At 36.1% G+C, this 12,114-nt stretch overlaps 1 protein-coding gene across 12 annotated transcripts in view; it reads left to right on the forward strand.

Annotated features, from left to right (window-relative positions):
• OSBPL9 (oxysterol binding protein like 9) overlaps positions 1-12,114 on the forward strand; it is a 174,162-nt gene that overhangs the window by 134,293 nt on the left and 27,755 nt on the right. For 8 of the 12 annotated variants that reach the window (XM_012776195.2, XM_012776210.2, XM_012776192.2 and 5 more), the window contains 2 exons: positions 6,211-6,249; positions 10,674-10,764. In XM_012776195.2, the coding sequence (XP_012631649.2) occupies positions 6,211-6,249; positions 10,674-10,764 (130 nt within the window). The remainder of the gene's footprint in view (positions 1-6,210; positions 6,250-10,673; positions 10,765-12,114) is intronic. The other 4 variants (XM_012776196.2, XM_012776194.2, XM_012776215.2 and 1 more) reach the window with 1 other exon arrangement.

The raw sequence follows: 12,114 nt of genomic DNA on the forward strand, positions 1-12,114 counted from the left end.
TTTGTTTGCTGAATCATAGAGACTTTTTACCTAGCATTGTTAATGACAGTAGTGTAGGACAATCCATTTGTTTTTGGATAGTAAGGATATTCAGTTTATAAATTAAAGGGGGCAATGTCATTTTCATTTGAGGCCAGATCAATATTAAAGTGTCAGAACATAGGGCTTGTGTTCCTTTTCTAGATATCATTGATATCTAGATTTCCTATGTATGTGTCTAAATTTTTTTATCAACTTTTGTGGATCAGCCGGGCACGGTGGCTCACGCCTGTAATCCTAGCACTCTGGAGGCCGAGGTGGGCGGATTGCTTGAGGTCAGGAGTTCGAAACCAGCCTGAGCAAGAGCGAGACCCTGTCTCTACTATAAATAGAAAGAAATTAATTGGCCAACTAATATATATAGAAAAAATTAGCCGGGCATGGTGGCGCATGCCTGCAGTACCAGCTACTCGGGAGGCTGAGGCAGTAGGATTGCTTGAGCCCAGGAGTTTGAGGTTGCTGTGAGCTAGGTTGATGCCACGGCACTCACTCTAGCCTGGGCAACAAAGTGAGACTCTGTCTCTAAATAAATAAATAAAAAAATAACTAACTAACTAACTAACTAACTAACTAACTTTTGTGGATCAAAATATATTCTGGGCCAGGCCGGTGGCTCATGCCTGTAATCCTAGCATTCTGGGAGACCGAGGCGGGAGAATCACTTAAGCTCAGGAGTTCAAGACCAGCCTGAGTAAGAGCAAGGCCCTGTCTCTATTAAAAAATAGAAAAATTAGCTGGGCATCGTGGTGCATGCCTGTAGTCTCAGCTATTAAGGAGGCTGAGGCAGAGAATTGCTTGAGCCCAGGAGTTTGAGGTTGTTGTGAGCTAGGCTGATACCACAGCACTCTACTCAGGGCAACAGAATGAGATTCTGTCTCAAAAAAAAAAAAAAAAAAAAAGATATATTCTAAAGCTAAGAAGAAGGGAGGCACGCCTGTAATCCTAGCACTCTGGGAGGCCGAGGCTTGAGGATCGCTCGAGGTCAGGAGTTCAAAACCAGCCTAAGCAAGAGCGAGACCCCCATCTCTACTAAAATAGAAAGAAATTAATTGGACAACTAAAACTATATATAGAAACAATTAGCCGGGCATAGTGGTGCATGCCTGTAGTCTCAGCTACTTGGGAGGCTGAAGCAGCAAGATTGCTTGAGCCCAGGAGTTTGAGGTTGCTGTGAGCTAGGCTGATGCCACAGCACTCTAGCTCGGGCAACAAAGTGAGACTCTGTCTCAAAAAAAAAAAAAAAGAAGGAGGAGGAGGGAGGGAGGATAGGGGATAGGATTGGAGGAATGAAAAGGGGTTTTTCTTGGCTATAGAATGACATGGGTTAGTAGAGGGTACCTACAGCTATCCAAAAGCCTATATATCAATAACCAGTAAACTACACCATGCCTGGTATGTGTGTGAGTAGGTATTTTAGGATATTCCTACCGCCTTCTATAAAAGATTAAGGGAGCAGAAGAGCTGATACAGTGGTTGGGCCAGTTTGAGTGATTTCTGAAAACCATTCAGAACTTTAGATCATTGCACAGTAGAGCAGCCTAGCCTATTTCAGTAACTCATCAAGAACATTTTTAATGTTCTCTGTCTTTGAATGTATTACATTTCAAATTACTAAAGCTCTCTTCTAGAACTTTGTACAGGTTAGTGTGGCCCTACTGTCTATTTTAGCCCAGCTTGGTAGACCTACATTTTAAGGTCCTTCACAATGGGTAACTTTGATCACATAAATGGAGTTTGGCTTTTTATTTATTCCAGGAGGAAGTTTTGTTGTTGTTAGGGCTTTTTATTTACAAATACAACCCTCAGTTATATTTGTACCTTATGTGAATTCTGTATCTTTAAACTCAATTTAAATGTAAATCAGACCATGTCACTTGCCTGCTCAAATTTCCCTAATGGTTTCCCATCTCATTTGGAATGAAATCTAAACTATTTTTCTTAACATCATTTGAATCATCACTTACTCTCTCTCCTTATCACCTACCCTTGCTTGATCATGCCATTCCATTGACATTGGTCTGTTTTCTTTTTCTCAGACAAGCCGAGCTTTTTTGGTCTGCTTTGGGATTTTGACTTGCTTTTCTCTACTCTTGAAAGGCATTTCCCACTGATTTCCCCCAGGCTCACTTCCTTTCTTTATTCAAATTTCTGCCACATCTGTGGGAAAGACTTTCCTTTCCACCTAAAATACTGTCTACCTTCCACTAGTTTCTTTTTCTTCATGGCTTGGTATCACTAGCCAAATTTACATGATATATTTATTTACCTATTTATTGGCTCTGCACTAGACTACAATCTCTGTGAGGACTTTGTCCATCTTACCACTTGTATTAGTCTCCTCAGGCTGCCACAACAAAATACCCATGCCCTGGGTGGTTTAAACAACAGAAATTTGTTTTCTTACAGTTTGCAGGCTAGAAGTCTAAGATCAAGGTTCTGGCCTATTCGGTTTCTGGTGAGGGCTCTTCTGGCCTTTAGGCAGCCATGTTATCACATAGCCTTTCCTTGGTTCCTCTGCACAGAGAGCAAGCACGCACACAGGTGGGAGCACAAGCTCTCTGGTGTCTGTTCTTATAAGGATACTAATCCTGTTGAATCTGGGCCCCAACCATATAACCTCATTTAATCTTAATTACTTTCTTAGAGGCCCCATCTCCAAGGACTTCAACATGAATGGTTGGGGGAGTAACACAAACATTCAGTCATTGACACCATTATACCCTTAGTGCCTACAATTGCCTGCCACGTAGTGTAGGTGCCTGGTAAATAACTGAATTACTGAATGATTTTACTAGTGTATAATTTTTAATGGTTGCATGATTTAGTATTTTCACTGTTGGTTTAGTATTTTCACTATATGTATGATTTTTTTATTTAGCCATTTCTCTCTTGTGCTGCAATGATCATCACTATAAATTAATCTTCAGATAAATTTTAATCAGTAATACATGATTAAGATACACGATTTTAAAATAATAATGAGAGAGGCAGAATTGCATAATCTTAAAGATCATGAACTCTGGAGCCAGGCTGGGTTTGAATCCCAGCCCCACCACCTGAGCTGTTTATTTGTCCTCTGAATGCTTTGGTTTATATTCCATATAAAATAGATATGATACTAGTACCGTGTTTCCCCGAAAATAAGACCTACCCATAACATAAGCCCTAGCAGGATTTCTAAGCATTTGCGCAATATAAGCCCGACCCTGAAAATAAGACCTAGTGATGGGTGTGGCTACGTATCTGCACAACCCATGCATTTCCTTGTGGAGCGGTAAAGAAGACGAGCAGCCCTTCTCATCTGTCCCATCGTGACAGCTTCTATCCCAGAGGTGACCGGAAAGGTGCAGGCAGCCTCACCAACAAGGTCAGCTCCCCCTGTCAGGTCCCAGCCATCCTGTGCATGCTGCAAGCTGAGGCTTTGAGGGGAAAATAACAAATCCCCTGAAAATAAGCCCTAGGGTGTCTTCTTGAGGAAAAATAAACATAAGACCCTGTCTTATTTTCAGGGAAACACAGTACTTGTTTCTTACTGGATTATGAAACTAAATGAATTATTATTTGTGATGCTCTTAGTACTAGGCATCAGCCCTAAATAGTATTTATTAAATTTAAAAACTTTAAGAGGACATGTATTTTAAGGTGACAGTGTCACATGTTGGTAAAATGGGAGAACTTCCATCTAATACTAATGGAAATGGAAATTGTCATAGCCACTTTGGAGGACTATTATTCACTGACAGATTAATAAAATATTGGAATAAGCTGTTTTCATGGAGATACTGCCATCTGAGACCCCAAAGTGGTAAAAGGGGAAAGCTAACTTGATACCTTTTTGATTTGGGGCTGATTAGTGTCAGCTTCTTAGAGGTAGCATGCTCCTTCCAGTTTTGATTCTTTTTATTCCCCACTCCAAAAAGCTGCTTTCTGCCTAAATGATTAGTGTATTGGTTCCCAAAGTTTGCTGCATGTTAGAATTATCTATGGATATTTAGCAGTTCTCATGTCTGGCTCCTACCCCTAGACATTCTGTTGCATTTCTGTTGAGGTATAGGGTGTCACCTGAGCATTGAGATAGTTTAAAACTCCCAGGTGATTCTAATGTGCAGCAAAGTTTGGGCACCACTTGGTTAGTGGGATTTTCAGGTGGGCTGTGTTATCTCTGAAGATCTCCTTCTTCCCTTTTACCATTGGTGGAGAAGCTTTTGTTCTGCTCTTGGGGAATTTAGGAAGAGTGGGAGAGGAAGCAGAATGAAGATAATCTGGGGGGCCCTTACAGCTGGAGACTTGATCGGTTCTTCATCAAGGTCGCATGATATGACCACATACCACAGCTCATAAGTCTTGGTATAATGTCTGTTAAAATGACATGTGCAGCTACTTGACTGAGATTTACCATAGGATTTTTGCATCGTTAATTTACAAAGAGCATTGAAATTGAGAGAAAAAGTATGCTAGACATGCTTTGGTTATGAAGTATAGTTGGTACAAACTTGGAAAACTCTGGTTCATTTTCACCAAAGAGTTAAATTATGCAGTTAACATTTCAATATAATTAAAATTCAGGCATTTTCAGTGTCAATTCTTATAGCAAAGATAGAGATTATTAGCATTTTCAGGGTAGACACAGATAAGATTGATTTATGTAATTTATAATGTTTTGCATAAAATAGATACAAATAAATACTGTGGATTGTTCATTCAAACTTGAGATTTTAATTTTGTCAGTTATTTATTGAATATCTTAAATCTAGACCAGTGCTTTCTGGTAGAAATACAAGAGCCACAAATGCAATTTAAGATTTTCTAGTAACCACATTTAAAAAGGTAAAAAGAAACAACTGAGATTAATTTCAATAATACATTTTATTTAACCTTAAATAATTTTACCTTTATTTAAAAAGGTAAAAAGAAACAACTGAGATTAATTTCAATAATACATTTTATTTAACCCAGTATATCTAAAATATTATCATTTCAACATATAATTGATATAAAAACTCACTAATGAGGTACTTGAGATATTCTTTCTCTCTCCCTCCCTCCTTCCTTCTTTCCCTCTCTCCTTCCCCCTCTTTCTCTCTCTTTACCTTTTTTTTTGCACCAAGTCTTCAAAATGATGGGATTACTTTATAATGTCAACTAGCTGCTATATTTCAAGTGCTCAATAGCCACATGTTACTAGTGGCTACCAAACTGGGCAGCACAGGCCTAGATTATCCTTTTAGGACTGAGTTGTCTGACCACAGATACTTTTAAAGTAGATTATATATTTCAGTTGTCCTTAGATCCCAGTTTCTCTCCCCAAACCTTTTTTCCGCATAGACTTTTTTCATCAGTATTCATTAATTTCTCAACAGCTTTTTTAAAAAAATAAAAATCAGTTTTATTGATATATAATTTACATACCATAAAGCTCACCCATTTAAAGTACATATTTCAGTGGTTTTTAATGCATTTATAAAGTTGTACAACCATCAGCATAATCTAATTTTGGCACGTTTTTATCATGTCCCCCTGCCCCCCTACCCTCACAAAGAAACTCAATACCTATTAAGCAGGCATACACACAGTCTCTAACTTATGGTGGTTAGTCTTAGGATTTTTCAACTCTCCAATGCATTGAGTGGCTAGATGATTTTGCCTAACTGTGGGCTATTGTAAGTGTTTAGAGCGCGTTTATGGTAAGCATCATAAGTTGAGGAGCGTCTGTATCTCCCTCACCCCTCCATCCAGCCTTTGGCAACCACTGATCTATTTTCTGTCTCTAGATTTGGCTATTCTGGACATTTATATAAACAGGATCATACAATATGTGGTCTTTTATGACTGGCTTCTTTAACTTAACATACTCTTTTCAAGATTCATCATTATAGAGATCACTGTGATTTGAATGTGACTATGGTTCTATAGGATATTTGCACAATGAACTTAATTAAATGCCTGAATAGAACAATAATTGCCATGCTATTAGTGTTGATTGTAGTGTAGCTAGTGTTAGAATTACGTTTGGTCAGGAATGTACAAATGGAATTAAAATCTTAGTGGAAGCAGAGAAATAGTGTTCTAACATTATTACTTACCCAGTTAGATAAGTTCTTAGTAGGGAAGTACACAAGGAGTTACATACATGTAAGAATGAAGTTAATGTTTTTAACATTTTTCCTTAAGGACCAGAGTAATGCGGAGAAGCACGCAGATGGAATGATAGTAAGTTTAATCTAATCTTTTTGTCTCCCTTTACTTCTGCAGAGCATTATAACCAGTCATATCAGGAGAAGCCTGAATTTCTACTCACATTTCAACGCAAATTCTTCTTTTCACCTACTCCCTGCTTTTTGTTTTTGACTCTTGCAATTTTCCTTGACTCCTAAAGTTGGCCAGTCTTTCAGTAGTCATTTGGAGGGGAAATAATGGTCTTAAAATTTTTCTAAGTCTTGGTTCATATTGAATCGCTTTGCATGTGTTAACTTGAATCATGGTGTGAAAAATCGGCTTTTATGATTAAATAAGGCATAAATCAACGCTATATTTCCTGTCAAATTTTCTTTTATATGAATGCAGAGGGAGAGGGGAAACACTGAAACATATCTTAATCTAATCAAATATGTTTATGGATTCCTGTTATTTTCTTTTACTTTTAGCTTTTGTGTATTGTGTTAACTGTCACCGGTAATGTGGTATAGACAGCATCTTTGTTGGAACAAATTACATGACTTCTTTCACTTATAGCCATTTTCTTACTGTTTTCCTGTCTCTTGTCTTTTTACTCTTCCCTTATATTCAACATCCCCTCTAAAAAGAGAGAAGAAAATTTTATTTTTAGTATTTCTCAGGTAGAAGTAAAACACTTTGAAGGTTTATCTTTTGTGCTACCCTAGTTTTATGGTAGCTGAATGACTTCTGTTCAGGCGATTTCTAAAGCAGGAGGCAGCCTTTTTTTGTCCTGGGCTTTACAAATGCCAACTTGTCTGAGATCTGGAAACACATTTTTTAAATCTACAAAAACATCTCATGATTATACTGAAAGAATGAGCATGTTATCTTTATATTTGGTTTAAAAATTTAATAAGAAGTTAAATATCTATGTTGTTTGCATATTTCTTAATAAAGCAGAGATAAAAGGAACATTTTTGAAATGTGAATTAAGTAGATCGTATTTTTACCTGTTCAAAGTGTGAGCCACAGTGAAATAATACAATTGTATGATATAAAGTAATATAATGTCTTCTTCTGAGATGTCACTGAAGATTGTGAGCCCCAACGGGAAAGGACTGGATATGTTGTCTAGCATTTCATGGTCCCCAAAGACCTAAGAAGAATCATGTTGGTCATTATTTTTATCTCTTTTTCCTCAAAGCCAAATTAGTTACTTTATATTATGTTAAAAAATAGGCAGGGTGTTATAAAGCATGCCAAAAACTTTTGAGCATTTGCAACTAAAAACATCTAGAAAGTTTATACTCATAGAAACTTTAAGCTTGTCAAAAAAAACATATTTGAGTCATTTGCTCAGGGACTATAGCATTTTTCCTTATGAGTTTTTATTTTGAAGAAACAAGGGAACTGTTCATAAATATAGCCAGACTTCTTGGGTTTGAATAATAAAGCACCTGTTCATGGTATAGCCACGCTGCTTGGCTTTAAATAAAACAGTCTTGCCGCTTACTGTTACCTTGTGCAAGTTACAAGTCTTAATTTCTTCATCTATAAAGAAAGCTGAAAGATTCTACCTCAAAAGGTTGTTGTAAGTTGCAGAATAAGCACACAATATTCAATAAATGTTAGCTAAATATGCTCATATGTATATATAATTTATTGCATATCATATTGTATTGCATGAGTTTCATTAATGTCACAGTGGATTAGGCCTGAGGATTATTACTTACACTTCTCAAGCTCTGCACATTGATTTTTTTTTTTTTTATTTTTGTAGTCTACATCAGAATGAGAAAATGCACATTGATTTTTAAAGCAAGTTGTAGAATGTAATATGACAAATTTTCACCTGAAGTTGATTGAGCAAGGACTGTAGATAAGTGTAAAAGAGTTACTTTTTCTATCAATAACAATAAAAACATTAAGTACTTTTAATATATATGCTGTCAAAAGACAGAATTATAACAAATTTATCTGTAGATCTAATTATCTTTTGTTCTTGATTCACGAATTGGGGCAGCCTCCATTCTATAAAATAGAATGAGAACTCCCATTGGACAATGGCAGAACATTGGGTTTTGTAAGGTGGGAACAAGGAAATAGAACAATAGTGAAAAGGCTGATTGGTTAATATCAGATTACTATTCTTGTAAGGGTTAAGGCAGAAAGTACTTCCTTATTACACTGACTCAGGTAGAGTAATCTAAAATCTTTAATCTGAAATCTCCTATTTTTAGGAAAAACTAGTCTGTATTGGTATGTGTTCTCTTTCCTTAGAGTTCAGTGTAATTATGTGGCATTTAACATGAGTGATTCCATTTTGCTTTGATCTGATCTGTTGGGGCCTCATGCAGAAGCTTAGTATTATTAACATAAAACAATGGTCTTCCATAATTTTTGTTTGACAATGCAAAAAGTATAAAAGTATTTTCTTTGGTTGACAAGCCTAATCTTAGAACAGTTCATCTGGAAAACAAAAGATTACATCTAAAAGTTAGAATTCTGGTCCTTTGTTCCAAAGTTATTTCTTAGTCTCTTCAATGGGAGGGATAAGGAGGTGATATATATTCTCATTCCTATGGATCAAAGTGTTAATATAGGGATTTTGCCTTTGGAAAGTACTTGGAGTCCTTTGGAGAAAAGCACTCTGTAAACAAGGAATTTATTTTAAGAACAGCTCCAAGGCTGTTGAGATACTTGTTTAGTTATTATGACTTGGTCCAGTATCAGAAAATAGAATCCAAATAATAACCAGAAAGCCCTTAGCAGCTCTATAAATCCAGGCTCTTCTTTATTTTACAGACTGGGAAATTGTGGCCCATAGTGGATAAGAGAAGAGACTTAAGGATCCTAAGAAATTAAAATTCATAGTCTCTCTTTCTTTGCTTTTCTCAATGCTCCAAAACATTCCTCACTTCACTTTTTCTAGGATTTTGATTATCAGCGATTGTTTTCAAGGCGTCTTCTCTAACCATCCTTTATTTTTTAGTTAGAATATTTATGGTGGGTAGACTATTGTAATGATAAGAATCAGAATTCTTGTGTTCAAATCACTTAAGAGATCTGGTTTCATGATTTTAAATATTTATGTAGGTGGTATTTTTGGCTTAAAAAATTTTTTAACTTAGACATGAGAATTCTACAAAAACTTTACCATTATTTCAGTGTCCATTGTGAGATGCTTTTAAGGTTTTACAAATACTTTTTGGGCTCATTCATTAGCAAAATATTTCCTTTATAATTCTGTTTTCATGTTTTCTATTATACTCTACCTAACATATATTTGAAGTTTAGTTTTCTAGTTCAAGGAAAGGTAAAGAACTTGGATTTTCATTTCTTGGGTTTGTCCAGTTTATTCTTCTAAATGATGGACTTAAATTTTACTCTGACAAAGACCTGGCTTAAAATCCCGTCTACCTTAAACCCAGTAAACTATGGAGTCTTAAAATCCATCATGCTGTCAGAATAATTTTTTGGCTTGGAATCAGAGAAACCTGGCCTTATTTTTCCCTCTAAAATTATAACATTAAGTTTGAGTATTTTTTTTTCTCTCCTAAATCCTCAAAAAGAAAGTCCTCTTCCTTATATACCCCAATTAGAAGATATATCTCTTTCCCTTTAGTGATCATAGAATGAGATGCCTATACAGTCAACCCTCTGCAACTATGGGTATCACATCTGCGAATATGACCAACCGCAGATCAAAATATTGCCTCTCTACTGAACGTGTTTAGACTTTTTTCCGTATTATTCCCTGAACAGTATAGTATAATAACTATTTACTTAGCTATTACATTGTATTAGGTTTTAATTTTATAAGTAATCTAGAGATTTAAATTATGGGAGCATGTGTATAGGTTATATATACATATATATATATGCGTATAGGCAGATACTACACTATTTTATATCAGAGACTTAAGCATCCATGGTTTTTGGTATCTGAGGGGATTCTGGAACCAGTTCTCCACAGATATCCAGGGACAACTGTACTGTGTGATACACAGTGATGGAAGGTAGTGATGGTATGGGATGGAAAGATGATATCCTATTATTACAGGTACATTAGCTGGTCATAGGTGTAATGTTTAACACCAAAGCAAGAGAGAGAAGATAAACATGAAACTATTTGTGGTGAATTAAGAATTTGAGAAGCACTGAATTAAATGATAGGTTATTGTTTTGGCCTCCTGAAATCTCCCCACACCATTTTACAGCTCCTTCCAAGTTTTTCCATTTTGCTTTACCTTCCTATATGACAGAAATTCATTCATTTTCCCTCCTTACTATGCTTTATTGTAAAAAACTCTCACATTTATAGAAAAGGTATTTCATTTCCTCCTTGCATTTTGAGCAACATATCTATGTAACTAACCTAGGATTTTCCTGTCAGAAATATGGGCATTTCATTCATTTGGGAGGGTCAGCATGAGAAGGGCATTTAATTAAAAATTACTATTTTTTTTTTATCTTAGAGTACTATTAATCCTGTAGATGCAATATATCAACCTAGTCCCTTGGAACCTGTGATCAGCACAATGCCTTCCCAGACTGTCTTACCTCCAGGTATAGTATTTGGAAAAATGTTTCATAGATTTCATTAATGAGAAAAAACTTAACTTGTGTGGCTGTTATAGTAATTTTATCTCTTTCTGGATTTTTGTTGTCTGTTTTTAATAAATAAAAGGAATCAAAAACTAATACAACAGAAAATGAACTGGAAGAAGTTGATAGTGTTTTTTAGTATTGGGGCTTTTAAAGTATAATGAAAGGAGTTTTATTTACAAAGTGAGATGGAAAACAAACATGGTTACTAAGATTTGGATTAGCTGTAGGACAGAATCCTATGACTGAGAATTTATGGCTAGCAAGGAAAAATTAATATACCCGAATAAGGGTAATCCAGAAATGTTCTGGTTTGGGGCATTCTTTATAGCTCTAAGCAATACAAATGGTTTATTTGTGGTAGATTTTTACATGATGAGAAATGGAAGGATAAAATTTATGATAACCTACTGATGATATCTGATGATATCTGTATTTTTAAGTCTAGAACAATAAATACTGTTATTTTTTAAATCTGGCAAAGAAGGGTTCAGGGCCAACACATAGCTGCTATACTTGATTCCTTTGCCTTTTTGTTGTATCTGACATTTCTCCCATCCAAGTACTAACCATGCCTGAACCTGCCTAGCCTTCTGAGATCAGAACGAGATCAGGTAGTATGGCCATAGACTGCATCAACATTTCTTTGTTCTCAATGATGACAGTGAAGCCTGAAATTGTACTGTAAAAGGGAAGATCCTTTTTAAAAAATACTTATAAGTGTCCAGGTACAGTGGCTCACGCCTGTAATCCTAGCACTCTGGGAAGCTGCGGCAGGAGAATTGCTGATTCAGGAGTTAGAGACCAGCCTGAACAAGAGTGAGACCGCGTCTCTACAAAAAATAGGAAAATTAGCCAGGCATGGTGGCACACGCCTGTAGCACAGCTGCTTGGGAGGCTGAGGCAGGAGGATCGCTTGAGCCCAGGCTTTTGAGGTTGCATTGAGCTATGATGACACCACTGCAGTCTTGCCAGTATGATAGAGACCCTGTCTCAAAAAAACAAAAGAATACTAATAAGTATGTGAAATTCTTTTGTGAATTTTTACTCCTAAAGAGAATTAGTTTAATATCTCTCAGGGAACTAAGGAGGTACTACCATTAGAAGCATTCGTTGGTTTTACAGAAAAGTTGTACTGTGGTATTGGGCTACCATGGCTTGTCTTTCCATGTGCTGCCTGGTGTCTTTTGTACTCTGTAACATATCATCAAGTTTAAGAGTTTAGGAAGTCTGGAGTAGTAGCATAGAACTTGACTTAATGGAATAATATAGTTTCTAAAATTATTGATCTTCAAGATTTTGAATCACAAA

This window comes from Microcebus murinus, chromosome 2, assembly GCF_040939455.1.
Source record: "Microcebus murinus isolate Inina chromosome 2, M.murinus_Inina_mat1.0, whole genome shotgun sequence".
NCBI classification, from domain to species: domain Eukaryota; kingdom Metazoa; phylum Chordata; class Mammalia; order Primates; family Cheirogaleidae; genus Microcebus; species Microcebus murinus.